The 27296-nt window shown below is 40.1% G+C and overlaps 2 protein-coding genes across 3 annotated transcripts; both read left to right on the forward strand.

The window, feature by feature from the left end:
• Window positions 1-76: 76 nt before the first annotated feature.
• LOC116297696 (procollagen galactosyltransferase 2) lies at window positions 77-9877 on the forward strand. 2 transcript variants are annotated; one of them, XM_031705974.2, is made up of 13 exons: window positions 77-363; window positions 1061-1289; window positions 1499-1563; window positions 1873-1951; window positions 2489-2693; window positions 3162-3281; window positions 3801-3883; window positions 4555-4661; window positions 4942-5016; window positions 5504-5561; window positions 5772-5905; window positions 7104-7307; window positions 9159-9877. In XM_031705974.2, exons 1-13 carry the CDS (start codon window positions 131-133, stop codon window positions 9322-9324), a joined length of 1758 nt encoding a protein of 585 aa, XP_031561834.1. In that variant the 5' UTR covers window positions 77-130; the 3' UTR covers window positions 9325-9877. The 2 variants fall into 2 exon arrangements, with proteins under 2 accessions (XP_031561834.1, XP_031561833.1); XM_031705973.2 differs by lacking the exon at window positions 7104-7307 and adding an exon at window positions 7477-7680.
• Window positions 9878-10893: 1016 nt separating this feature from the next.
• On the forward strand, window positions 10894-27058 carry LOC116297697 (uncharacterized). The gene is made up of 12 exons (XM_031705975.2): window positions 10894-11498; window positions 11745-12179; window positions 15542-15676; window positions 16289-16321; window positions 16435-16529; window positions 16949-17043; window positions 17419-17788; window positions 18095-19001; window positions 19317-22084; window positions 22720-23067; window positions 23343-23513; window positions 23683-27058. Exons 1-12 carry the CDS (start codon window positions 11384-11386, stop codon window positions 26530-26532), a joined length of 8322 nt encoding a protein of 2773 aa, XP_031561835.2. The 5' UTR covers window positions 10894-11383; the 3' UTR covers window positions 26533-27058.
• Window positions 27059-27296: the final 238 nt, after the last annotated feature.

The following is a 27296-nucleotide window of genomic DNA, read 5'->3' on the forward strand; positions in this document are numbered from 1 at the left end:
CCGGAAGCGTCATTTAATCAATGAGCTGTTGTTCACTTACGATGACCAACTTCCGGTTCATACACTACGTGTCAGACTTCCCCGACCCTAACACGGGATTCTCAAATAACATGCTGCAGATTTACTCAAAATGCGTCCTCTAATTTATAGTATATTCCTAGCTTCTACTCTTTTTGTTTATATACCGTCGTCTAGATCAGAACCTAAAACAAATGAACATTTTGGTGCAGCAGAAGGGACAGAATCCGCGAAGGATCCAACTGTGCTGTTGTCAGTGATAGCAAGAAACGTGGCCCACTTATTGCCTAACTGGTTAGGCTACATCGAGAATTTAGATTACCCAAAAGATCGGATTTCAATATGGTAAGGCCAGTATTTTTAAAGTATCCAGTAAATTATCAACCAGCTGCTTAAATAACTAATTAGAGTAACAATTAAAGCGCTCCAAGGATTGCAGTTTCCAATTCATTTTAGCTTTTTGCACATCTCTTCTGTCACAAAAACAATAGGTTTAATAGACATCTTAAGACGACTTTGAGTTTAAAATATACAGAACTAATAGTATAACTTACAAGCTTTTTACTAGGAAATCCTCTACAGATTTACATAAAGTAAAATCTCTTTTGTTCTATTATTTCATGCTTATAGGATATTCTTCTTCTCTGTTCTAACAAGATTCATATCTGCTTACGTGTCCTATCATTCCAGGCATTCCAAGCGTCTGTCAACAATTTCCTTCAAAGAAATGATGTTTTTCTCGAACAATGATGCACAGTTTTTACAAAATGCTGAAGTTTTTGATTTCCTTGTGTTACTAAATTTTACATTCATAAATTGATGATTCTGATAATTTATTTAGAAAATAGATATTATTAAAGTCTTCAAAGGCTTGCTACTTAGACCAGGTCTTCCTGGGCCCATCCACTGAAACTAATAGTCCCTTACACAGTTCCCTGCACCATCTTGAAAGGTGGCGCAGGGAACTGTGAAGGGGACTATAGTGTCGACTGTTAAGGAGACTCCATATTAGTTGTCAGTAATATTTTTCTTTCTTGTCCAGGATTGCTACAGACCATAATGTGGACAACACGTCAGGGATTCTTAAAGAATGGGCTAATAATGTCGCACCACTGTATCATAGAGTCCTTATAAATGCAACAGATTCACCAACCATGTATAGTGATGCATCCTTTGTATCAGAATGGTCTGAATTGAGATACCAACAAGTGGCATCCCTTAGACAACAGGCATTAGATGCTGCAAGAGAACAGTGGGCAGATTATTTATTTGTGAGTTTTAGTTTTCTCATTCTTGTCTTAGGAATTAATAATAGACTGATCAAGAAGTTCTAAGGGAAGTCCTCCATAATTATTGCACCATCACATGCCCACAACCATTATACAGCTTGGGCTGCCTGTGGTTAGATGGCAGAACAATGAGTTTGCTAGAAGGTCATGAGATAATGATAAAGTAAATTTGTTATTATTTTTACTCGTAGGTTGTTGACTGTGATAACTTTTTGTTCAACGCAAGTGTGCTGAGGGACTTGATGGCAGAGAAAAAGTAAGAATGACACAATGTATTAAATAATAATAATGATGTCTAACTTAGCGCAATTATAATAATAAAATATGATAAAATATCTAGTAATTTTCTCCTGACCTTATGTCATTTTTCAGTGTAACCTTTTTAGCCATCTACGAATATTTCAATTTGTATAATGGTCATAATTCCAAATAAGATTGACATTGTGGAGCTTGTATTCTTAAATTATGTAATATATAGTATAATTACTCTCTAGTTTTATATGTTTTGACGTTGTTAAGAAAAATGATATTTCTTTGAAAAACTGAAATAATATTTTTTCCCCAGGACTGTGGTAGCACCATTAATACCAGTGTTCCAGAACCAGTCAGCATATTCAAACTTCTGGGGAGGAATGGATGAAGATGTAAGTTATAATATCAACTGCTTAATATATAGTTGTTAGTATAAACCTACTAATGGTCTATCACAAATCCTGTGCTATGATTGGCTGAGCTACTAGTGGTTTATTAGTGATAGACAAATAGTAGCAAAAAGTAGCCAGGTTTTGAGAACCAAAACTCCTCAGACCCTCCCCACCCCTTGGAAATTCCAATCCCCCTTAATGCTGGAGGTATGGATATTATCTGGAACTACACAATATACCCTGCTCAGACCCTCCCAACCCCTTGGAAATTCCAATCCCCTCCATGGGGGAGGTATGGATATTATCTGGAACTACACAATATACCCTTCTCGGACCCTCCCCACCCCTTGGAAATTCCAATCCCCTCCATGGGGGAGGTATGGATATTATCTGGAACTACACACTATATACCCTGCTCAGACCCTCCTCACCCCTTGGAAAAATTCCCTTTGAAATTCTAATCCCCTTATTTGGGAAGTGCAGAGGCACTTTTTTAAAAAAAAGAAAATATTTACATAAAATGATGTATTTTTTTAGGGATATTATAAAAGAACCGATGAATACTTTCCAGTTCTCTATCGAGAAATACGAGGATGTTTTGACTTTCCAATGATCCATTCAACATACCTTGTCGACTTGCGCCAGAGGGTGTCGTCAAACTTGACCTACTATCCCCCACCCCCTAAGTACAAGGGAGAAGTAGATGACATCTTGATTTTTGCTTACTCAGCGAGAACTGCAGGTGTGGAAATAATAACAGCTTTCTTCTATGATGTAATGTATTTTTTAAGCCCAAAATAACACAGGGTTCCCAGTAGTTTACCTGCATCCGAACACATACTGTTGGTTAGGCTCATCTGTGAACCAGTGACAGAATTCTTGTTCTAGACCCCTACCAATGTAGCTAAATATACACCTACTTGCAAGAATGTTGTCATATGATATTAGAACATTAGTAATTTAGTGAGAAAGGAATACATTAAAAGACAAAAGAAAAAGTTCAGCTTCTGTGATCTTCTTTTGTTTTTTGATATAATTCCTATCCCATTAAATCATTAATGTTCTTTTTTCGTATGACAACGTTATTGCAAGAAGGTGTATATACTAATTTGTGATTGGTTAATCCTTACTTGCATTCTTATGTGTCCTCTCATTGGCTGCTTAGCATTACCCAAACCTGTCAGTGACTGATGTTTTTAATCTTCATTAGGAATCAAGTTGCACCTTATTAATAGAGATTTTTATGGTTACATGGTACCACCTATTCATACTACGGAAAACCTTCCAGAAATCCAGATTCTTTTCACTGACCTCAAACTCGAGTATTTAGGTAAGTTAAATGACAAGAAAATGATCATTAAGTCAGTCAGTCAGTCAGTCAGTCAGTCAATCTGTTAATCTGCCAGTTGTTTGGAAGATTGGTCACCCACTTATTCAATCAGTCACTCAATCGGCTGATCAAATATTGGGTAGTTCATAGTTGTTCAGTCTCTCGGTCTATCAACCAGTTTGTCACTCAGTCACTCAGTCACTCAGTCTCTCGGTCTATCAACCAGTTTGTCGATCAGTCACTCAGCCAGTCAGCCAGTCAGCCAGTCAGCCAGTCAGCCAGTCAGCCAGTCAGCCAGTCAGCCAGTCAGCCAGTCAGCCAGTCAGCCAGTCAGCCAGTCAGCCAGTCAGCCAGTCTGTCTGTCTGTCTGTCTGGTTTAAAGTTTATTCGAAAATTCAGAGGGGATCTGGCATGCCACCCAATCCGCCCTACTCCTCCTCAGTTATGATTGCGTGCAAGCTTTAAGCGGTTTTCCATGCAAACGTCAGCCAATATCCTAACGATGACGGTGTTTCATAGTTGACCATCCAGAAGAACTGATGCTCGTCAGTCCTCATGTTAGCATCAAACCCATCAAACAAGACAAGCTAGGATTGGACGAGGTAAGACAATAGAATCCCTTACCCGTCACGGGCGATCATGGGTTTATGTGGTGTATGTCCCGGCCGGACCATCACTTAGAGCGGCTTTCGTATGACTATCTGAAAAGCTGACTTCACGAACACAGTCGTGACACGGCAAGGCATACGCCAGACCAATCACATTGCTCGAGAATGTACTCTCCATCCAATCAAATGCCCGGAACACGGCATCAACACGGCGCGGACACGGTCACGCCAAAGTCACGGCACTTTCAGACCAATCACATTGCGCGAGAAAAAAAATCAGCCAATTAAAATTCTAGAAAATATTACGTTCACGGCACGGCACGGCACGGCACGGCACGGCACTAAGCTTTTCACAGTCATAAGAAAACTGCTCTATAGACCAACTGCGGAGAAGGTGCTACGACGGTATCTTTGAAATTACATCTGCTAATTCCGTCGCGCTGCTAATGTGGCTTTTCACTGATGTGGTTATGGATTCTATCGCTATCATATTTGTTTGTTCTCTCCTATGCTTCTAGGGTTTTTCTCCGGGTTCCCGGTTTCCCACCCTCCGCAATATCCCACTGAACGAATTCAACACTTCTCAAATTGTAGTCGATCGTGCATGGAAGGCAACAGGTTTTTGACTTAACGCGCATTTCGTCCTGACTCTTTTTTGTCTCCAGATTTATATGATTAATCTAAAGCGACGGCCGCTTAGAAGAAGACGCATGTTGGCTTCGTTGAAAGAGCTGGGGATCGACGTAAAGTTAGTGGACGCTGTAGATGGAAAGTAAGTTCGAAATATGCATCAGAAAAGATGACTGAACGAATCAACACAGACAGATAGTGACCGACAGACAGTGACAGCCAAGTACTCAGATACTAGTAGACAGACATTCATACAGGCATTATTAGACAGACAGACATATAGACACAGACAGATAGACACAGAAAAACAGACTCTTACAGACGAACAGACAGACACTCAAAAAAGACAGACAGACAGACACTGTTAGGTAGATAGGTAGAAAACGAATAAATGACAATGAACCATTTTTTTCTATTCGTAGCTCTTTGACAATCGATCAGATCAAAGAGATGGGAATCAAGATGTTACCGGGATATTTTGACCCATACAGTAAAAGGTAAGTCATTACACCAAATAATAATAACCTGTTATCGGCTTACGCCGCCATGTTGAATGACAAAATATGCTCTCAGCTTCGTTTGTTATATCATCCAATATCATGGCGACCATATCTTATGTCCATTCATTCTCTCCCAAGTAGATGTGTCATGACGTCATAGCCGCCATTTTGAATGACAAACAGCTTCATTTGTTATAACAACCAGCATGGTGATCATCTCTTTTTACCTTGTGTATGTGACGTCTTAGCCGCCATGTTGGATGACAGACAAACGATATGCTCTCACTTTCATTTTATGTCAACCAACATGGCGCACATGTATTTTGTCCTCCCATTCTAAACCAAGGGGCTGCATACGTAATCATATGTTGCCCTATTAGCCTCGCAATGGAGCGTGAGAGTTTGAATGGAACAATACCATAATAGAAAAAGCTCATATCGTCTTGACTTGATGAACTTTTTTTATACTTTTCTTTTGTCGTAGAGCGTTGACAATGGGAGAAATTGGCTGCTTTCTAAGTCATTACTTTATTTGGGAAGAGGTGGGTCACTTGATACTCTCTACCGATAGTGATATCGATATTTTTGTGTATTTGCGTCCTTCCGGAAGTCTTTGCTATTCGTTTAACAGTAGTAACTTTGCTTCAACCAGATCAAATTTCGCTTCTAAATTTTGTTAATTCAAAATTTCATTTTAAATAATTTTTTCATAATGTTTTTTTTTTTACTTTTTTTTTCAATGCTTTTTTCAGATGCTCAACAAAGGGTTGAACAATGTGTTAGTACTTGAAGATGATGTCCGTTTTGAGTCTAACTTTCGCCGGAAGGTGGAAGCGTTTCTCGATGAAGCTTTTCAAATTCGGGACAAATACCCTTGGGAATTGATGTAAGTACCATGTGACCGGGTATCTCGTACATCTCGTTATACATCAGGCGGTCGTTTAGTTATTTTACTCAGTTCTCGTATCATCATGATTCACTTCCATGGAGCAAATCGCTGTTTTACTAGTCTCCCTCGCAGCTGTTTTAGTCTTGGACAGAAGGGGACCGTAGTGGAATGGAACGAGACGAAAATGGCTGCGAAGGAGACTACTGTTTTACCATCGTGCATCATTTTCACCGTCATCACTAACATTATCACCATCACCGTTATTACCATCATCGTCGCCATGCACCATTACCATCATCATAACCATCATCATAGCCATTATCATAACCATCATCATAGCCATCATAATAACCATCATCATAACCATCATCATAACCATCATCATAACCATCATCATAACCATCATCATAACCATCATCATAGCCATCATCATAACAATCATCATAAACATGCATCATAACCATCACCATCATCATGCATCATCATCGTCGTGCGACATCACTATCGCCAACATTACCATCATCATCATCATTTTTATTTTTTTTTATTTGTCAATTTATTCATTTATTTATTTATTTATTTGTTTATTTATTTATTCAAACATATTTAATCACATATTAGCCCCATCATCGTTATTACGACCAATGATAATAATCATGATCATCATGATCTTCGTCATCTCAATTATTACAATCATTTATTTAATGGCCTACAAGTCACTATATTTTACTTTGGGGGCATTTGCGTCCTCGCTACGCCCCTGCCCACCCATTAAGGAAGACTGCTGGAGCCATTATTGTTAGTGTTGTGCATTAAATACCCATATGTGGAAAATGGCTAACAATTTGCATGTACTTCATGCAGCACTGAAAAGAATGGGGAAATCAATGTGCATGTATCTATAGCATTAACCGCATGTCAAAAGAACGAGGGCTCAATCATGCAAGATGTTAGATTTGTTGTGATGTCATGAGCGCGGGTTAAGACTTTAACACATCTAATGCAGGAGGGGTTGCACAGAATTTCCCTTTCAAAAGATTCTGCCCGATTTAAATGGAACCGTAAATACATCACGAACTGATTTCCAGGCTGATTTCTCATTCACGCGCCAAAGCGTGCTGATTTCAAGGAAGCATCCGCTGACCACACTTACTGCATGAACCATTCAATAATAACCGTACTTTATTTGGCTCAGCTATCTAGGCCGTAAAAAATTCCTAGACGATTCTGCTGAACTAATCGGGAATGGCAGCCGTATTGCATGGGCTGATTATTCGTATTGGACCATAGGATACATACTTTCTTTAAGCGGGTCACGCAAGCTTATCGCTGCACGGCCTCTTCACCGCATGCTTGCTTTAGACGAATTCCTACCCATAATGTATAACCGGCACAGCAAGTAAGTCAGGGGGGAAGCCAGGGGGAGGGGTAGTTATATGGGATGGGAAGTAGGGTGGGGCAATACTTGGTTGGCTACAGTTTTGCCAGCCGACTATATATCGCCCTGCTGGGAACCCTGTGTCATCTATATATTTATATATAATTTATGATTATCTATCTGGTATTAGTTATTTAGGGCGCAGAAGGATGAAGACAGAAATCATTGACACAGTGGATGGGTCTAATTACTTAAATTGGGTCAATTATACCTGGTGGACCTTGGGGTACATGATTAACCTTCAAGGCGCTCGAAAACTGATATCGGCTAAGCCTTTGGTTAAAATGATGGCAGTGGATGAGTTTCTACCAGTAATGTATGACCGCCATCCTAAGTAAGTCACGCAACTGTCACGTTACTGTCACGCATTATTCCACATTTATTTCATACCTCCATACTTCTTTACCCCCATCTTTTTAGCTAGTATCCTTTGCACCGCTTTGAAGATATCACGCGTGCCCATAACATTAAAACGCAGTCGCTTAAAGATCTTAGAGGTGGGAGCATGCGCATTGTAAATAAAGAGCCTAAAAGCTCTAGCAAAGTATACTTCTGTTCGCAGACCAACCTATACCAACCCTATATCCCACTATCTCGTTTTGTTCTCTTCTCTTTCTCACAATCCGAACTGTTTTTCTCCTGTATCTTAATTCCATGTGCCTTTCCGATGAATGCCAGCCAGCATTAGTGTTATAGTTTTTGCATGTAAATTTTTACGAGTGCCACTGTGTCGATGCATGTTCATGTGTCTTTGCATAAATGTGCTCTTTGAATACAGCTAGCTTTAAGCCACCACAATCGATTAGCAGTCTTGTTTCAATGCATGAAAAGAAAACTGGACTAAAGATTATCTGCGTATGTATCATTCGTATCATTTGTGCAAAGGGAGAACCTCACTTTAGACTCAAAGGTTTTGGTACTGGATAAAAGTTCGAAGCGCAAGGGCATCTGGGATTTTTACTCGAGCCTGTGGACCACAGTTCAGCAGTTGACTTACGGAAAACAATGTAAATTGCTGGATTTCAATCAACTGAGAAAAGTCTTTGAATCTTATTATCTGCTGCAAGTGGCGGTCAAACACTGACCACCATGTGCCTATTTAGCTGAAGAACATTTCTCATGAGACAGGAAATGACATCAGTTGAAGCCCAGCAAAACTACAAGCGTATTAGTAACCATCCCTGAAGCCTTAGCAAGTTAATGTTCTCCCCAGTCCCAAACGCGTTTCTAAAGTGAGCTGCTGTCTTCATCCTTTTACGTCATTGTGGTGTTGTGACGTCATCGTGCCCTGTATGTTCCTCACTCAAAAGTAATGTGATACGTTTTGAATGATCAGTGCGAATGCTAAAGCATTTTTTGTCCAGCAAACATAAAATGAATTTCAAATATCTAATCCCACACGGTGTTTGTCGTTAAGCTTGAATTTTTATCATATTTTGTACTTTATTTATTTGTCCTATTTGAGTAGAATTCGCATGATTTCGCGTGACCACAAAATCTCACGGTACCGTGATTGTGCCATATGCCAAGAAATCTCATTGGATGATTAGTGACCTCGCTCGCTGTGTTAGGTGTTTTGCGTGACCTCAAAATCTCATGGTACCGTAATTGTGCCTTATCCAAGAATTCTCTTTGGATGATTAGTGACCTCGCTGTGTTTGGTTTAACGAATGACGTCACTATTGTACTGTGACCATGTCACGCACGCTAACTTTTTCAATACTCATACGAATTCTACTCTATCGATAAGAGTGCATTAATGATATTAATAAATTATTTGCTTGCATCCCTTAAATGTTTTGTCATGCGCAGTAAGGAATGGTCCAGCTACTTCGAGCCAAGGAATCTGGTTGCCATGACAGCGGAACCTTTACTGATCTACCCAACCCATTACATCGGCGACCATGGTTACTTCAGTGACACTGAAACGGAAAGTATCGTTCCTGATGATGTTCTAAGTAAAAAAGAAGAACTTTGATATTGATTGAGTGTTAGGGTCTTTAGTGAAATCAGTGAAAGTAGAGCTAAAATTTCAGGTATCGACTACAACAAACACAGATAAGGCAGTGTTTTTGGGATTATATCAGGTCTGGAACAGGTTCTCAGCTCTCGACTGTTTATGACCACGGTAAAAAGGGAAACCTTTCGTTTGTAGTTCTATGCACCATATAAAGATAGCGAGCATGCTGCATTGTGGTCTAGCTTGATTCAAACGTCGACTTTTCGTCGCGCTGAAATGCAATGCGTCTATTTTAAAGGCTCAATATCTCGGCGGCTACGGTTAAATGCGACGTTTGAATCAGATGTCAATTAGATTTGACGCGTAAAAGTTCGACGTATGAACTGGACCTTATTTCAGTTCAAACGAAAATCAAACTTTTAACTGTAATATCTGTAAAACTGAGTTAAGAAAATTTACTTTCAAATTTGCATAATTTTTAATGTCAATATTCAAAATTACTCTAAGACTAGATTACGAATTACAATTATTTTCTTTAAAAAATATATAAAAGAATAAAATATTGAAATTATTGTTTATTAAAAAATATAAGATAATGTTTGTTTCTTTTCGTTTTTATTTTTATTTATTTATTTATTTATTTATTTGTTTATTTTTGATTGTGGGTGACTTCCTCTCCCCTTCCCCCTAATTTCTGGGACCTCGATACGCTTACCCTAATTCCATTCCACACATCCTTCCCCTTATGATTTTTTCATCGTTCAGGAAATGTTCATTTTTACAATAGTTTTAGCTGGACAGGAAAACACACCAAACAATCCCCTACCGGCTTCGTAAAATAACCCATGCATTGTTCCACAACCTACACTTTGTTTTTCCCTTCATTAAACATGTGGAAAATGATTGAAGACCGGATTCAACGACATTTCGCTTCTTGCAAACGGAAACGACCAGCTAAAGTCTGACATAGACTAAACATTCCTTCCCGAGAACTTATCTGTTTCGGGATAGTCATCACGAATGAGCTAGATTGTTTTTGTTCCACACGTAGTTTTCATTGCGTCACCAGTCAAGATAAATCGAGTATTTCACCCTCCTTCGCTGGCTACCGAGGCATGGCTGACAGATGACCTAAAAAAATATATCAGGAAAAACAAAGAATAAAAAGGGGGAGAGGAAAAAGTTGATGGAAAGGAAACTTCAAGAATCATGCAGTCTATCACGCTCAATTTTTATCTTTATGCAAATAACGAAAAAAACCCTCAGTTCCTCAGCTTTGCGTCGTCGGTCAGCGCTTAGACTTTTTGGTGTTGTTTCCATGACAACGTTTGGTTGACCTTGGTAAGAGTAATTTCTTATATAAGATGTTTGTCATGTGTGTCCCTGACTGTATTATGACGTTTAAAAAGACGAATTGCTTAAATCATTTTAGATATTTTAAGTAGCATAGGTAGGTACGTGGTGGGTATATGACGAAACGACGTGACTTCAGTCATTCGAATATCAGGTCACGTTCACGATCCTAGTATTAAATCACTTGTCCATCGCTTTTGCTTTAAACGAAAAAACGCTCGTATTGTATGCGCTGCAAGAATTTGATTTGATTTTATATTTATTCTTTGTGTATGTACTACATACTGTTTCCAAATATTTCGTGTACTGCACCTTCGGAAAGGCATCGGAAAGATTCGGCGTTGTTCGGTGACGTGTCGGCAGCAAGGTACGTCATGTAAGATTCATCGTGAAACTAGTTCGCATAAAATTTTAATCTCACCGCTGGCTTGACGTTGTCGTTTACCACCATCTTGGCTTTGAAATTTCCATCCTTACCATCTACAACAATCCTTGGACAGACAGTCCATTTTATAAGCAGAAGAAATACATCGGACGTTAGATAACACCTAGCTTGAGGTCTTTGTGACGAATTATCTCAAATACGGGCATCGTTTAGTTGTGGACTTTACTGGATTTGCCGCCCTTTCCGCCATTGCTGGCGAGTTGCACGAAACTACTACGTTGCAGGCACATTAAAATTTAGGCTTTTCTTACTTATTTCCTTCATGACTGCCTATCCAGAATGTCCGACCGTTTGGCTGCTAAAATAAAGGAAAATGCAGGGAAGCCGAAGTATTCTTCACTTAACCTAAACCAGACATACAAAGGCAACAAAGTAGAAATCAAAACTTCCACAGGTTTGTACTTGTATTTTATGCGCTTATCTATAATTTGAGGCTATAAAACTCAATTATATAATAAAACATAAGGATATCTTGAACGTTTATTATGTTGGCTTAATTATTTTGGTTTTTAACGTCGTTTCTTGGTCTCTCTTTTGCAACTGCGTAGCTGAATACAAGCGTAGTTTGTTGTAAGGGAAAATTATTTTCTTGCGCAGATAAAATACACAGTTACTCTAATGAATTTTTGGTATATTGTAGGGGCAACTCGCCATGGATTACAGAGTCTGGGTAAGATCGGATCCAGTCGGCGAATTCCTCCTCCAGCGAACTTACCATCTTTGAAAAGCGAGAATTCTGGTAACGACCCAACAGTAAGTTTAGTACCAAGCGGTGGAGGAGGATGGGGAAGTGCGAAAGAGAAAACCGAGTCATCAGCTCCACAGAACTCATCACCTTCTACAACTCCAGCTCCTCAGACATCACAAGGAAGTGTGCCAACTACACAGCAGCCTCTGCTGCAGCCTCAGCGGCCTATACAACCATCATCCTACCCCTCTTCACAACCGGCAACTCAACCACAGTCGCAAAGCTCGGGGCCAACGCGACAAGACACGACAACGACTACACAAGAAAAATCCGAAGCACATGCAAAAACGTGGGGCACTATATTACAAAGCGAGGCTGGTGGTCAAGGTAAGGAAGATTGTAGCTCAAAAATTTCTTTTGCAAGAAATATTTTTAAGTCGAAACATCGATTTTGAGTAGCGATCTATTGTTGTAACTTTCGCGCTTTGTTTGCTATCCCTGCTTAATGCACGATTAACATTGAAGTTATCCAAAAGCTTAGATATTCGTATTCCTAAGTTCTCTTCAAGTAATTTTAACTTGTAAGTTATGGTTTGCATCTAAGACACGAAATTTTTTTCGTGGAATTTTTTTTCGGAAGAAGAAAAAACTTTGACAGATACTCGAATCTGACACAAAGCGTGACGTTATAAGAATAAATTACACTTGTCAATCGTAAAGCAATTCTTATGAAGAAAAATTGTTGATCATAGTTTCACTACATTAATTTTTTGTGGGGTTGTAAAACTATTTTGATTGCATGTAAAGGAGAAATATCCTGTATTTAACCAGATATAGAATTTCCTGTTATTTAGATGGTGGAGTGAAAGCTGCAGACAACATTGTTAGTGCTTTGTTTAGCTTGAGATTAACATAATGTAAACAATATGCTTCTTGCATTATGGTGGAATATTATTTTTCTCAAGGCAGGTGATGTAAAGAATTCCTTCTTTGGTTTTATTTTATTCATTTTCACCTGTTCTAAGTCAGTATCATATTTAGCATTTTTACAAGATCTTTGCAGTAAGTTTAGATAGGCTTTTTATTGTGTTATTGATATTTCTTTATTTCATGAGTATGGAGAAGCATAAGAATTAAATTCACTAGCATTTTCAAATTCTGGACAGCGACTGCCCCATGCGTGATACCAAAATCTATTTGTGTGCAATCACTAGTAATTTTACCTTAAACTTAGGTGAAACATTCCTTGTCTAGCTATTAACCTCAAGCAATTTTGCCCTTCGTTTGATAAGATTGCATTTAGCATTTTTAATAAGCAATGTCTCACAGGTTGCTACTGTGAGGTTAATGTTGAATGGAAAAAAAATTATTTTGGATTACATAAAATGCAAATTGCAATAGAAATACTACAATTATTCCTCGTATATTAAATTTTGTTATTGCCTTAGGCAGACATGGAAATCGCTTAGGGACTGCATTGGACATGAGAGAGAAATATTTGTGTGAAAAAGAAATATAGTTGTCATTTTTATTGCATAATAAATGCATATACTCTTGATGCTTTATATTATTTTGTCTCCATGTTGATATTTAAATATATGGAAGGTTTTATTCTTCTCTGCTTAACATAACTTTAACCAGAAGGAGAGGAATTGTAATTTTTAAGGGGAGAAAATGATCTAGTAGACATTGATGGTTTAAGAATCCATTCATATTAGAGGTGTTTTTTTTAAACTGTGCAAACTAGAAAAATGTGAGAAAGCAGTATCCCTGGTTTAACTCTTTTATGAGTGCAGCAAAAACATGAAAACAAAGAAAATTGAAAACATCAAGTCTGTCTTGAAATTGTTTGGAAATTTCACTGTATCAGATAAGAGTCTATAGGTAACTCATCATGATGGAATATTTATTTTCTTAGAGTGTTATATAAGTGAAAACAAAGATAATTCTCAAGTTATTTTGAACCACCAGCTCTGCTGGTCTTCAAATTAATGTTCCTGCACTAAGAATATTTTTATCATGAGACAAACAATTTTTACTCTAAAAAATCATCCTCTAAACTGCTATCTTTCTAACAACTTTCCTAAAAAGGAAGGACCTGAAAAATTCTATTACTGAAAATGTAATATTTTCATCAAATAAATTAAAAGTTTTTCTTGATTTTGAAGATATTGTATTTTTCCAAAGATCCACATCTAGAGATCAGAATATTTTATGTAAGGCAAAATAATTATGAAGTCCTTTAATCTTAGTCATCAAACAGACCTCTTGGCTTGTCTAGATGGAAAAAAATTAGCATTTTGAAGAAAACAAACTTGGCATTTAATTTTACGATCATCAATGAAACTATTGAACATGGCAAACACTTCACCTTATTTTCCTAAATGTTTGTTTAATTGAAGTTCTGTTTCTCAAACTTAAGTATGAAAAGGCTCTTAATGATTTTGAATTTTTATTTTCATGTAAAATCAATCACCATTAAGAAAATAAAACTAAGATTTAAATTTTTGATTTCATAAAAACGTTTTCCTCTAGAAATTCTCAAACCAAAAGATCTTTCAGAAAGTTTTTCAAATACTAAGCAATGGGCTGGTAATGTCTATAAATCCAGTATCCCAGCAGATTACTGTGACCTATGTGACCACTAACCTATGGATTAAATAGTGAGCCATTAAATTTCACTAGCTTGGAGCAATATTGGTCTTTTCGATATTTGAAGATTTTGTTGTTAATTACATTTTGATGTCAAACAGTTCTTGTTATTTAACAAGTAGTGGTTATTCTGTGAATCTAATTACTCGCATGACATGTTCAGTACCTGGCTTGTCCCATGAATATTGATGTATTGCTATGACAAACAAAGAGAAAAATTTCTTTTGATCCTATTCTAAGCAGATGTGAAACAGCCTTTCAAAACTTGAAGGACAAATTTCGATAATTATTAAACCTATTTTTATCTAAAAATTACTGTATTAGAGAAGAGTGATACTTTATATTGGTTTATTTGAAAGTTTAGGTGTCATTAGGGCTATATAGCTCTTAATTGACCCATTTCATAATGACATCAGAAGTAAATAATCTAGTGTTTAGTTGAGGGGGGGGACAGATATGCTAAAATGTTTCATAACAATATTTTTTCCTTTGAAAAACTCATTCATTGAAATCAGTTGCCATATTTTCATTTGTTTTTTATATTTGTTCCTTCCCTTTTGTAAAAAAAGGCTTTGGTTTGGTTGGTGAATGTTAAATACTGTAGTCTAGTTATTATCCAGCTATTTCATATCCTCAATTTTGAGGGCCACTTAGAATATCTTGTTCCTCTGTATGGCACATTGAATTACCCCTCTAGGGTAGATGAAAAGACTATTGTGTCCATGCAGAGTGGCCCCCAAGTTAGATGCTAATGATCACAAAAACCAATTGTATTAGGAAATTTAAACTAGTGGTCCATAAGGTTAAAACCTGGTCCGTGAAACATGTTCAATAGTCACCTTCACAATTCCCTGTGCCATCTTGAATAGGTAGCCATGCCTTTGCATCAAAGGGAGATAAACGGTGAGCTTGCAATGATAGATACCTTTTTTAACACCTTGGATAGTTATTCATATGTCTCTATCATTGCAAGCTAACCGTATGTCTTGCTTCAATGCAAAGGCATGGCTACCTTTCAAGAACTGTAAAGGGGACAATTCAAAATTAAACTAGACATTGGGCATTAAATAATCACTATTGAAATTCTTTTCTTACAGCAAAACCTTACTCTCACCAACCAACTCCATATTTCAATCGGGAGTTTCCAACCTTGGGTGGGCCAGACAATGGAGATACAAAACCAGAAAGAAAAGAATTTTCTCATGGCCAAGCTCCTATTATTCGAAATACTCGTAAGTAATCTCAAAGCTGTTCAAAAACTAACAATATTTTTCTTGCACCAGCAATACAATTTTAAATTCCCTTTTGTGCTGACAATTACTGTGGTTTTTTGATATTCTGCAAACTCGGACGTTTAAAGGGCTTATTGTGAAATTGAATTTTTTTAAACCTAAAAGGTATCGACTGATTATTTTTGATTGAAGGTAGTGAAAAACCAAAATTCAGCATGCAGCTCCAAACTACCGAGTTCACAGAATGTGGAAAACGGCAGTAATTCGACTAAAATTGCAAAACCCATTGCGAGAAAACTAGAGCATGGGTGGAACTTTCGCATGTGGTAGCCATTTGTTTTTTTAATTATGTATTAAAATTATTTATGTTGACCAGACTATTAGATTGTTTTCCAGTGTGCGTACATTAGAATGTGCCAAGATAAGTTTTCATGGCATAAGCAGGGTTTATATTCTTGTTTGAATAAGCATGGCTGCCATGTGGTAAAGGTACATATCCAGCTTGGAGAAACCATTCCTTATAGTGACGTTCACTCAACCTGTCAATTATGTACCCCTGCTCTCAATGTACTTTACATATATCTTATATTTGCATCTCATTTTATTTTTCAGACGAGCCTCCGTGGATGGAGCGCAGTGGTCCAGGTAAGTGATCCTAATGTTGCAAAATAAAAAAATTAAAATCTGGCATTTTTTGTAGGTGTTTTTCATTTGTAGAATATTAGTATTAACTAGTGATGTAAATGTTACAATTTAAGGTCCCCCTTCACATGGCTATGGTCGAGATCATGACATGTTCAATGGTGGACCAGGACGAGGGGACTACCATAGGCGACCACCTCCAGATTTCCAGGTAAGATTATGAAGTTATTTATATTTGATATACAAGGTATTCCCTCCAACTAGAGCAGCTTGCTCTTTTTCATCAGACCAATTAGCTAGGTGTGTTGTCTACCATTTCACACCACGTTATTCCCTGTAGAAAATCATTTTCCAATGTTTCATTTAAACTTTAGAGTGGTCTTACTAAATCCAGAAATTAGTTAGTAGATCTAGTAGATCTTATTTTTATTATTTTCTTTTTTTGTTTTCCTCTTAGTAGACCTCAGTAGATCTTATTTTCATTGTTTTCCTTTTTGACTATTTTTTTTACACATTAACAATTACTTCTGTTTCACAGGTGAAGTAAAATCACTCTATCTTTGTTAGTCAATATGTTTATTGATAATCTAATGTTTAAATTAAATGTATATTATATTTATCACATTACAGCACAGCAGAGGTCACCATTACAGTAACAGTCAACATCCTGCACAAGGAGGCAGACCACCACCCCATGGGTACCCTGCACAAGACCAATATGGAAGGTTAGACATCTATTTTGATCCTATAGATATATTTGGGTAGCATAAGTATGCTGCTAACGAGTCCTCTTTCACAGCTGTGAGTCCAAAGGTCCAGGTCACTGATTCGAGCCCTGTGGACACCATATGTGAATTGAATTTGTTTGATGTGTTGTTCTCTCCTATCCTACGAGGGTTTTCTCTGGTTTCCTCCCTCTTTAAAAAACATAGAGTATAGAACATTGAATGTAGTTGTAGTGCGTGAGTGAAAAGTGTCCCCAATTAGTGCGAAAGAGCTAGAATGACTAAACACTTAAATAAAGAGATTTATATTATTTTATTATTTGTGCTATCTAAAAATTACCCTTGAGATAATCTACTTGCTATTTACTCTCATAGACCGTATCAAAGACCAGGTCCTGGGCAAAGACCAGGGATGCGAATAGACAAGAGATATGAAGCCGACAGAGACATGGACAACAAGCCTGTGATAAGACCAGCAGTTCTAAGACCAGAGGACATACAAGCAATGGATGATGAAGATGATGATGGGGGATGGGCTGGTGCACACGGTGAAGTTGATTACACGGCTAAGCTTAATTTTGAGGATTTTGATGAAGAAGAGAAGAGCAAAGGTGACAAAGAAGAGGTAAAAAGCAAACACGAAACTGATGAGAAAAAAGTTCAGAAAGCAGAGGAACCCTCTGCATCAGATACGAAGAAAGAATCTGACCAAGGCAAGGAGTCGGCACAGTACAAAAGACCACAGGTAAATACAGCCTTGCAGCTATTTTCATTGTTTATGTTACCCAGTTAACTCTTGACGTCAAAGTGTTTAGGCTTATATCATTCAAGTAAGCCAATCTTTTTATCCAATTATACTCAACAGAGTACAATATTCCATCAGAAAAAGTTTGATAATAAATGACTTGATAGAAATTTTAGGGTGCAATATGGGTGGACATTTTTTCTTGTCTTTGTATTTTGTCTCACCCTGTTGGGGACTCAATAAACTAGCCACCTGAAATGCATCCTAAAATGTCTAATGATTTAAATTTCTTTGAATTTTACCCAGGATACTGATAGACCACCTCAAAAGCCAAGATCTGCATGGGGAGAACCACCTCAAGGGCCTCCACAATATGGAGAAAACCAGTATGGAAGAGAAGCCAGGTCTGGACCCCCTCAGAGACCATTTGATGGTCACAGACCAACCCAAGGTCAAGGTTATCATGGTGGCTCAGCACCATGGAACATGCAGTACCCACCCCCACAGAGGGGTCAATACTCCCCAGTATCTGGGTCACCACCTGCTGAGAGGGGACCCCCCGGGGGAACACCACCCAAGCAAGATGCAATGGGTCCACCCATGAGAAGGGAGGATGAACCATTATTAGAATGGGCTGCTCGTAAGCAAGAAATGCATGCAGCTGTAGAGAGAGCCAGGATGAGAAGAGAACAGGAAGAACAGGAGTTTCAAGCAAAAACCAAGGCTGCTGCCTTGATGAAATTAAAAGCACTGGAAGAAAAACGTGGGAGAGCTCCTTCTGAGACGTCTGAAGAAACTAAGGAAGGCGTGGCAGAGACACCAAGAACTGAGTCTTTAGAGTCTGGGAAGTCAGAAAGAGAGACCAGAGGCGAGGAAGTGAGAGAGAAGAATGATAAAGATACTGAACTGCCATCAGACCAGAAGACTGGGCACTATCCTGCACCGCTGCATTCAGACCAGAAGGTTCCACCCTACAGAGCTGATGATTCCTCCAGACGAAGGAATGACAGTGACTCCAGTGATGCATCAAGGTCTAGTGGATCTCGTCCGTACTTCCAACACCCACAGAAAAATATCCCTCCTCGCTTCCAACAGCAGAGGCAACAGCAGCAACAGCAATACCAGCAACAGCAGCTTTATCAAGCCACACACCCTATGTCACAACCACGAAGAGAAGCCTTGGATGTACACCCTACCCATGGTACAGACTCTGGTAAGTTTAAAAGCTGATTTCCTTTTTTATCCCTCAGTTCAATATGTTCGTATTATGTGATATATCAGCACGCACAGTTTGAATGGGTGAATCAAGGTTGGGGTAGAGGTACAGTAGTGCACTTGCAGGCTCTAGGGCTGGATATCTCACCATCACATGAGTTGAGTTCTTTAGCTTTCTCACTTGATTCAAGGGTTTTACACTTTTTTTGCTCCCCTCCGCTTAAATTCCATTTCAATCTTGTAGTGTGTGCCCTGACTTTGATGAGCCCAAAAGTTGTGGTTTGAATTTTAATAAAGTAATGCTTGGTTTCAGGTCCAGTGTCTCCATCTGGTGCAGGAAAAACAAGCCGACCCACAGAAACTATAGCTCCTAAAAGGATCATGAAACGCACAGATAGCAGCAGTACTGCTGGAGATGATGTTGCTAGTGTGAAGTCACTCGACAGTACAGGTGAAAGAGAGAAAGGGTCGAGACAGCGAGCGAATTCTGGTACGACATCTTCTCCATCTGAGCAAGAGACCCGAAAAACTGATGCACGTGACAAGGGAAGACCAGGAGACAGTACGGTGAAGAGTGTCGATAAAGAAACAAGAAAAGATGTACTGGAAGAGAAAGAGAACGAAAAACAACATGACAAGACTCCAATTGAGCCAACAGGTAAAGGCAGGTCCGATCAAGAAACTGGTACAGTTCCGCGAAAGCGAGAATACCGATCTAGCGACAGAAAACCCGAAGAAGTGCATAAAAGAAAAAGGGACGGAACTGAAGAGGATTACGAAGAGAGAAGGAACAAGATGACCAGCCGTGACAGACAGACAGATGGGCGAGGACGATTAAGGCCTGGATCAGGTTATCGAGGTAGAGGTCGTGGCATTGCACGTGGAAGATCTGATTATAGAGTCGGCGGTAGCGATAATCGCCAACGAGGTATGCGAGATACTCGTCAAAGAAGGGATTCGAGAGACAATAGAGATTACAGAAAGGACGAGAGAACTGAGAGAACACGTGAACCACGTGAACCCTTGAAAAGTGAAGATCGTAACAAAGACACATCAGATAAGATATCAAGTGAGGATCGGGAAGTGAAAGGAAAGATAGAACGAGCGCCACAAAAGAAAGATGAAAGAACGCAACCTGATAGAGAAAGCCAGGAACGAAAACCCTCCTACCAAGAAAAACCTGCCAAAGATTCTCACGAGAGAGAAAAAGGAGAAAGAAGAACTGACAGACCAGAGAAAAGGATGGATAGATATGAGAGAAAGGATGAAAGAGAAAGGGTTCAGAGGAAACCCTCCGATCAAAGAAGAACTGATGGTAATAAGGAAAACAAGGCAGAGACGAAAAGGGCTGTCTTTCCGGCACGCGATGTAAGAGAAGAAGAACATTTCACTGCACAACGATCAACTCGTGATGGGCAAGATCGCAGACAAGAACGAGACAGATACCGAGATCAGGACAATAATTATTACAAGGATAGACCTCGTGATAGAGACCGCGATAGAGATCGGGAAAGAATAAAGCCCAGGGATCAGGATCGCATCAGAGAAGCACCCAGATCGTCACGTGGTCATGAGAGGAGCCATCGAGGTGTACCGCATGCTCGAGGCAGGGGAGCAGGTTCTGCACGAGGACGCATAGGCAGTGGCCGTCTGGTTGGAAGTGGGAGAATCAGTCAGAGGACTCCAAAGAAAGAAGAGCCGGCGAGTGATGAAGAAGATGTTGACGACAGTGGAAGTGAATCGAGTAGCTACACCACAGCGACTTCTGCGTCTGAAGAAAGAGTAGAAGATAAAGAAGAAAAGCCAAAAGAACGACCAAGAACCACTAGTCAGTCGGGATCTACTTCACGTACTCCAGTAAGATCGACCAGAGGTTCAAGAGCGAGAGGAGGTGGCTTTCCACGCCCCAGACGAGAGAATGAGAAGCCTCCGCGGTTCCAGAAGCAACAGGAGAGAGCTGCAGCACAGAGAGGAAGCTCCAGTCGTGGTGGATTCCGCAGCGGGGATCGCGGAAGTAGGGGCAGAGGTAGAGGAAGAGGACGTGGCCGCGGGATGCCAAGTTCAAGAGATATGGATGACAGAGATGGCGGGTCAATACAACCAACAGAAGATTGGGAAGACGAGGTTAATCAAAGTCCAAAAGAACAAGACAAATCAGGCGATTCACACAAACGAGCTCCAAAATCAGGTGATCAATACTCAAACCGTAGAACCTCATCTCGTGACGAGTCTGGGAGACAAGGTGGCCGTCGAGATGGAGGGCCATCCAGCACAAGAAAAACTGATCCTTTTTTAGCCGAAAAGCAGGTAAAAGTTGAAGGTTCCAAGTTAACGACCTTGGAGTCTAAGGGGGCTTTACCTGCTGCAAAAAGTACGGACTTGGCGCAAGGCAAGAAAAGTTCTGGAACCCCTAAAGAAGAAAAGAGGTCGGACTACAGTGCGGTGGATACTATCGAGAGTAAGACTCAAAAGCGCACTGATTCTGTCGCTAAAAAAGCGAATATTCAGCTGTACGATTTACACAACGTGGCTGGTGTTATCTGCATAGATGACATCCCAGACGATGCATCTGATATCTCATCAAGTGGGTTTGTGGAAGTTACCTCGAAACGAACCCAAAAAGAACTCAAAGAAAAACAACGAGAGGAGGATGAGCGACGAAAGAGGAACGAGGAAAAAGCCAGTCAAAGAAGCTCAGAAAAATCCGAAAAATTCAAGAAAACCCAAGTTAACAAACCTCCGAGGTTTAGCAAACAGCACCAGAATGCATCTGGCTCTACCAGCCAAGGCAAAGCGATGACTACCAAGTCATCATCCGCTTTGGTCTTGGAAGGAATTACAGGCCTGGTCAGCTCAGGAATCAATAGTAATTCCTCGAGTACCAATTCGACTAAGCGAAACAGTCCCGTTACAGTCGAAAGGCCACCGTCACCGCAACCTCCACCCGTGTTTAATGCATGGAATAAACCTTTGAGTCTCGTTACCCCAGCTAAAGCTCCTGGAAGTTGTCTGGCTATTGCTTCTAATGTCCCGGATCCTCTCGCTGTTGGCAGTGGGAAACCTTCAAGGCATACTCAACCGGTAAGTATAATATAACGTTCAAATTTCTCTGCAACTTGTTTCACAACAGCGTTGCGACACAAGTTGCAAGCGTGTCTTCAAGGTCTATATAGACGCGATCGTTTCCAAAAGTAGAAACGAATTCTACTTTTTCCAACAATTGATGCAACACTGATGATGTGTCGCAATATTTTTCAAATTGCGCTTTAGGTCACACGCTGCAATGCTCCATGCAATTTGTGTCGTGTAATCGCGCCTTTAATCTTGCTGGAATAGGGAAGAGGGAGTAGCAGAGGTAGTCACGGAAAGGGCGGGTCAAACCTATAGTTTGCATGTTTTTCTGGAGAGCCAAGAATTTATGTACTAAAGCTTGCGACGGAATTGAAGTCGGAAAAAGTTAATGCGTGTAACTGCAAGTGAAAACCGCTGGTCATAAGCGTAAACACAAACGAAGCAAAATAAACCTGATCCTTTTGATTCCGCTTGTGACGCCATTCCGACTCTCTTTTTCTGGTTTCTACTTGGTGATGAGCTACTTCCAACTTCGATTCCGTCGCAGGTAAAAACCAGGCAGGGAGAGGACAAGATAAAGAATTACTAAAATCCGGGAATCCAGTTAAAATTTGAAGACTAACTTTGTTTTTTCACCATCATAGAGCACTGTCGTGGCTGTCCAAAACTCACTCATCAATTCCAACATCGAAGACAAGTCTGCCGAAGACGAATTGAAAGAAATCACTAAAGAAATCGAATCGATGGCTCCTACAGAGGAACAAGAAGAGGTCCAAGAGAAGACTGAAAAGAAATCAGAGCATTCGACAGCAAGTAGTGGAGCGAGGGAAAGACGCCACGATGGAGTGAAAAAATCGCAGCCCAAACCACAAAAACCACCGAGGTTTGATAAGTCATCAAAAAGAAAAAGCACTACGGAGGATGGCGCTAAGAAAGAATTTACTAAAGAAGAGAGCAAGAAAGAGAAGAGTCGGCTGACCGCGAAGCAATTGGTAAGAAAGCGTCTCATTAGCGCCAGCTAGTTATAAGAGTGTACTTAGATCCCACGTAATGAGTCATTTCGACTTTTTTCTGTAAAACATCCCTTAAACAAAGCAAGTGCATGGAGAGAAAGAGAGTGTGCAAAGGCTGATTTACATGGTACAGTTTCCTATTGACTTTCGTGCGCAACATGCTGACCACACGAATTGCTTCGTGTAAATCGACCCTACAACAGCGTGTAATTTGAATATGTAACAACTGTTTGACCATCGTTTGTCTTATACAGGATGTCGAACCTTCAGACGTAACTTTAACTACCAAGAGAACGCCTGTCGTAGAGGAGTCTTCGATTTCAGATGCATCTTCATCTGACAAAAAAGGGAGCGAGGTCGTAACAGAGGACACCCCTGTAGAAAAGAAAGGAATACAAATTACAGAAAAAGATGAGGCAATTACAGTAAGTATTTAATCTTGAGTGTTTTTCATCTCGAAATTCTTGCACATGAAACTTCTCTAATGCTGTAAGTAAATTGTCTTGTCGAGAAAAACAATATTCCAGGCATTAATATTCTTAGAATGTATGGCATATATATTCACACCTTTTCTTTCTCTAAACGTATCAACAGGAGAGCGAAAAAGACAGCGTGCCACGAAAAGATTCAGATTACAGTGTTGACTCTGAAGAGCAAGCCAGTGAAGACGGTAGCATGTTTAGTAGTAGTAGACCTTTATCTGTGGATATAACTGACTCGTCTGAAGAAACACAAGACCGTCCACCCACGCCAGTATCACCAATAATCTTCGCAGAAATGAAAAAGAGGATGAACGCTGCGTATATGGCTTGGCATCAGACTCCTTCTACCTCGGTTGGCCTCACAACAGTATCTATGGAAACCACGCCATCTTGGCCTGAAACGAGTTCGCCGTCAGTATCAATAGAAAGTAAAGATGGGAGTACTATAGTTAAAGGTAGCGCTGACACGACGAACGAGTATAGAGAAAATGCAGAGGATAGTGTTAGTAAGGCTGATGTAACCAAACCCACAGAAGTGCAGTACAGTGGTAAAAAGCCTGGAGGAAACGAGCAGCAGAACGTATGTAAAGTCAAGCCACAACAGCAACAACAGCCTGTCAAACCACAACAGACTTCATCTCTAGCTCCTGCTTCTGGGGAAGACAGAGGACAATCTGATCTGGAGTCCATGGTTCCCACACAGCCTGTCCTTCCTCAGGAACATCTGCTAAGACAGAATGTACATAATACCTATCCATTCCAGATTGAAGCTCAAATCTTACAACTACAACAGCGTCAACCACAGCAGTTCATCCAGCCTTTGCAATCAATGCCCCAGTCAGCACAAGTTGCAGCCAACAACTATCAGCTGTCTCAACAGATGCAAGTGCGCCAACCGACTTCCGCTTCTTCTATAGCTCAGTCGCCCCAAGAAATGTTCCCGTCTCCTTTCTTGAATAGTAATCTGTACCCTGCTGGTGGGTTTTCCGTGTCGCAGCCCTATATGTCACTCACTATGGTTGCCACGACAACAACCCCATCGTATGTGTCAACGTCTACAAGAACACAAGCAACGTCTGTGATGGCATTACAAGGACAGCAGCCCAAGACCATGAATAGCTCGATGTTTGGTCCATCTGGTTCGCCTGCTCAAACTATGTATATGCCATATGATCCTCAAAGCATGGGAGGCACAGCCACGCTGTTAAACTTTAATCAACAGTCCCAGCAAGCTCAACGACAGATGATGGGGAATCAAGCTTTGGGGTTCACTGATGTAATGACACAGCAACCCCACGTACAGCACGCTCCACCTGCCGGAGCACCTCAACAGATTCAGAGCACATTCTCCTTGCACACAAAACCACCAAGCTTTGACGGTCAGCTAGGTACGTCTATAAAGTCAATGGAGCCAAGTCACGGAGAGTACAACCAGTCGCAGTCTGAAATGGTCAAGCATATTAATGCCAAACCATTCGAGCCTCCAAAACGTATTTCAACTCCAACACCTTCCAGTTCGACTGCTAACAGTGGAATGGGTCTACTGACCTCTGCTGTGAATCCTAACTTAGTCCATATTGGACCAAGCCCTCCGAATATGGGACCACTGTCACACAGCCCCCCGATGCAGACGTCGTACATCTCCAACAGACCAGTATCAATGTCACCTGTTGATCCAAACGTTTCATTTGCTGCTGGCACCAATTCCTTTGCCAAGCATGCTCCCATGAGTCATTTCCAACTTTCGCAGCAACAACGTCAACAAACACCTGTGCAGCAGTTCACGCCATTTCAGTCACAGCCTGTACATATTAAACCACAACAATTACAGCAACATCAGACGATGAATATTCGACCTCAGGGACAACCAAGTCAAGTCCCTTCCCAACAGCAACATAATGTTCCCCATATGCCAGGCTCTGGAGTTCCTCATCAGATGATTCCCAGGCAGTATGGACATGTTGGGCCTTCACAGCCTTCTGTGGGTAACCAAAGATTCCCAGGGCCTATCCAGAGACCACCTACCTCTGTCGCCCTACAAGGAATGCCTCCAAATATTTCACAGCATCAGCCAAGGCCAATACAGCCGCCTAGACCCATACGACAGCAGGCCCCACGTATGCCCCATACACAGAAGGTGCCTATTGTCTCTACACGACCACAGTTTCCGCCTCAAGTACCTGTAAGTTCTCAGTCCAATCAATTTAAAGCCATGCAGCACCAGAAAATGCTGGCAGAGACGCGCATGTTTTTTGCTACAGATCCGCAAAGCAGACAGAAGTCACCAGCGTCTGTGAATGAAACAAGCAGCTCAAATGAGCTTAAGGGACAGAACCTACAGCAGCAGCAAGGCCAAAAACAAGGGCAGGTCTTTCCAAATACTTATCCCAAGCAGCAGATGCCAATGCAACCGATGGTTTCAAAGCATCAAAATGCACCAGTACAAGAAGGAATAAAGATGTCTTCACAGCATAGGCAAGCCCTGCAACATAAGCAAGTGCCACTGGCGCCGACATCGGGAGTGCATCACCAAAACAAGTCTCCACGCATGTCTCAAGAAAACAAACCCAAGCAAACTAGCCAAGAGAAAAAAGACAAGAAAGAAGAAAACAAGTCGCATATAATTGAACTACCGAGAAAAAAGCCACAGGATAACATGAACAAGCCAAAGCCAAACAAAACGGACTCGTCAAAGTCAGAAGATGGTAAGCAAGCTAACAGAATGGATGGAAAACCTAATACCAATAAAAGAAGTGGGTCCAGTACGTATCACACCTATGATTCAGAAACCTCCCCAAGGGGGTGGACGTCCACCCAGGACCACCAAACCAAGACCTCAAGCCAAGAACACCAATGTGGGTGTTCCTCCGAACAAGCCAAAAACAGATGGCACTGCAACGACAACAGCTACAACAGTAGCAACTGGAGCAACAACAACTGCAACAACGCCCAAGCCTCCTAATGATGCAGTTGTAAGCTCAAAAGGCAAAGATTTAGAAGAATCAAGCCCCAAGGATCCCGAAGAGGTCAAAATAACCGTCAACCCTTTGACAACAATGACCTCTTGAAGCAATAAGAAGTGTCGTCTTAACAGAACTTAACACAAAAAACAGTAGCTTTACTGTTTCAACTACTGTCTTGCCCCGATGACAGTTTTTGCTCTAATTTAACGAGTTTCACAATAATAAATATAGTGTGCCTCCAAATCAAAATTACATATTTGTTCGTTCATTCTTAATAATTTGGGATCTTTTGTAAAACAGTTAGTTTAGATGATTACTTTTTCCAAATTTTTGAGGCTGGAAAATTCAGTAATAATCAAGTGTTGTACAAAGATTTGTAATAATGATAATTTATTAGTCATCTATTTGGACACCTAAACCGCGGAAAAAGTGAAAGATTTTTTCGATATTGATTTGCTCAAGAGCTTGTAAAATTTGTAAGTTACCTTTGAAGAAAGAATAAAGGCGACTACTGAGTGACATGGATTCATTTTCTGTCTTGTACTCTAAATCTAAAAGATATATATGCTGCAACGTTTTTCGCTCCGACAACGAAATAAAACTAGACAATCAGAACAGCATTTTCCGTCGAAATGTAGTTTAAAACGTGACATAAAAGCTACAGAAGGCAAGTGATTTTTAAAAACGTTTTGCTCATTCTGTTTTCTTTAATAACAGCTCGGGAAAGGCCTATTCTTGGTGTTATCGCTATTTATAGAACACA

This window comes from Actinia tenebrosa, unplaced genomic scaffold (assembly GCF_029948245.1).
Source record: "Actinia tenebrosa isolate PJP-AT-01 unplaced genomic scaffold, QUT_ActTen_1.0 PGA_scaffold9__36_contigs__length_13948895, whole genome shotgun sequence".
Lineage (NCBI taxonomy): Eukaryota > Metazoa > Cnidaria > Anthozoa > Actiniaria > Actiniidae > Actinia > Actinia tenebrosa.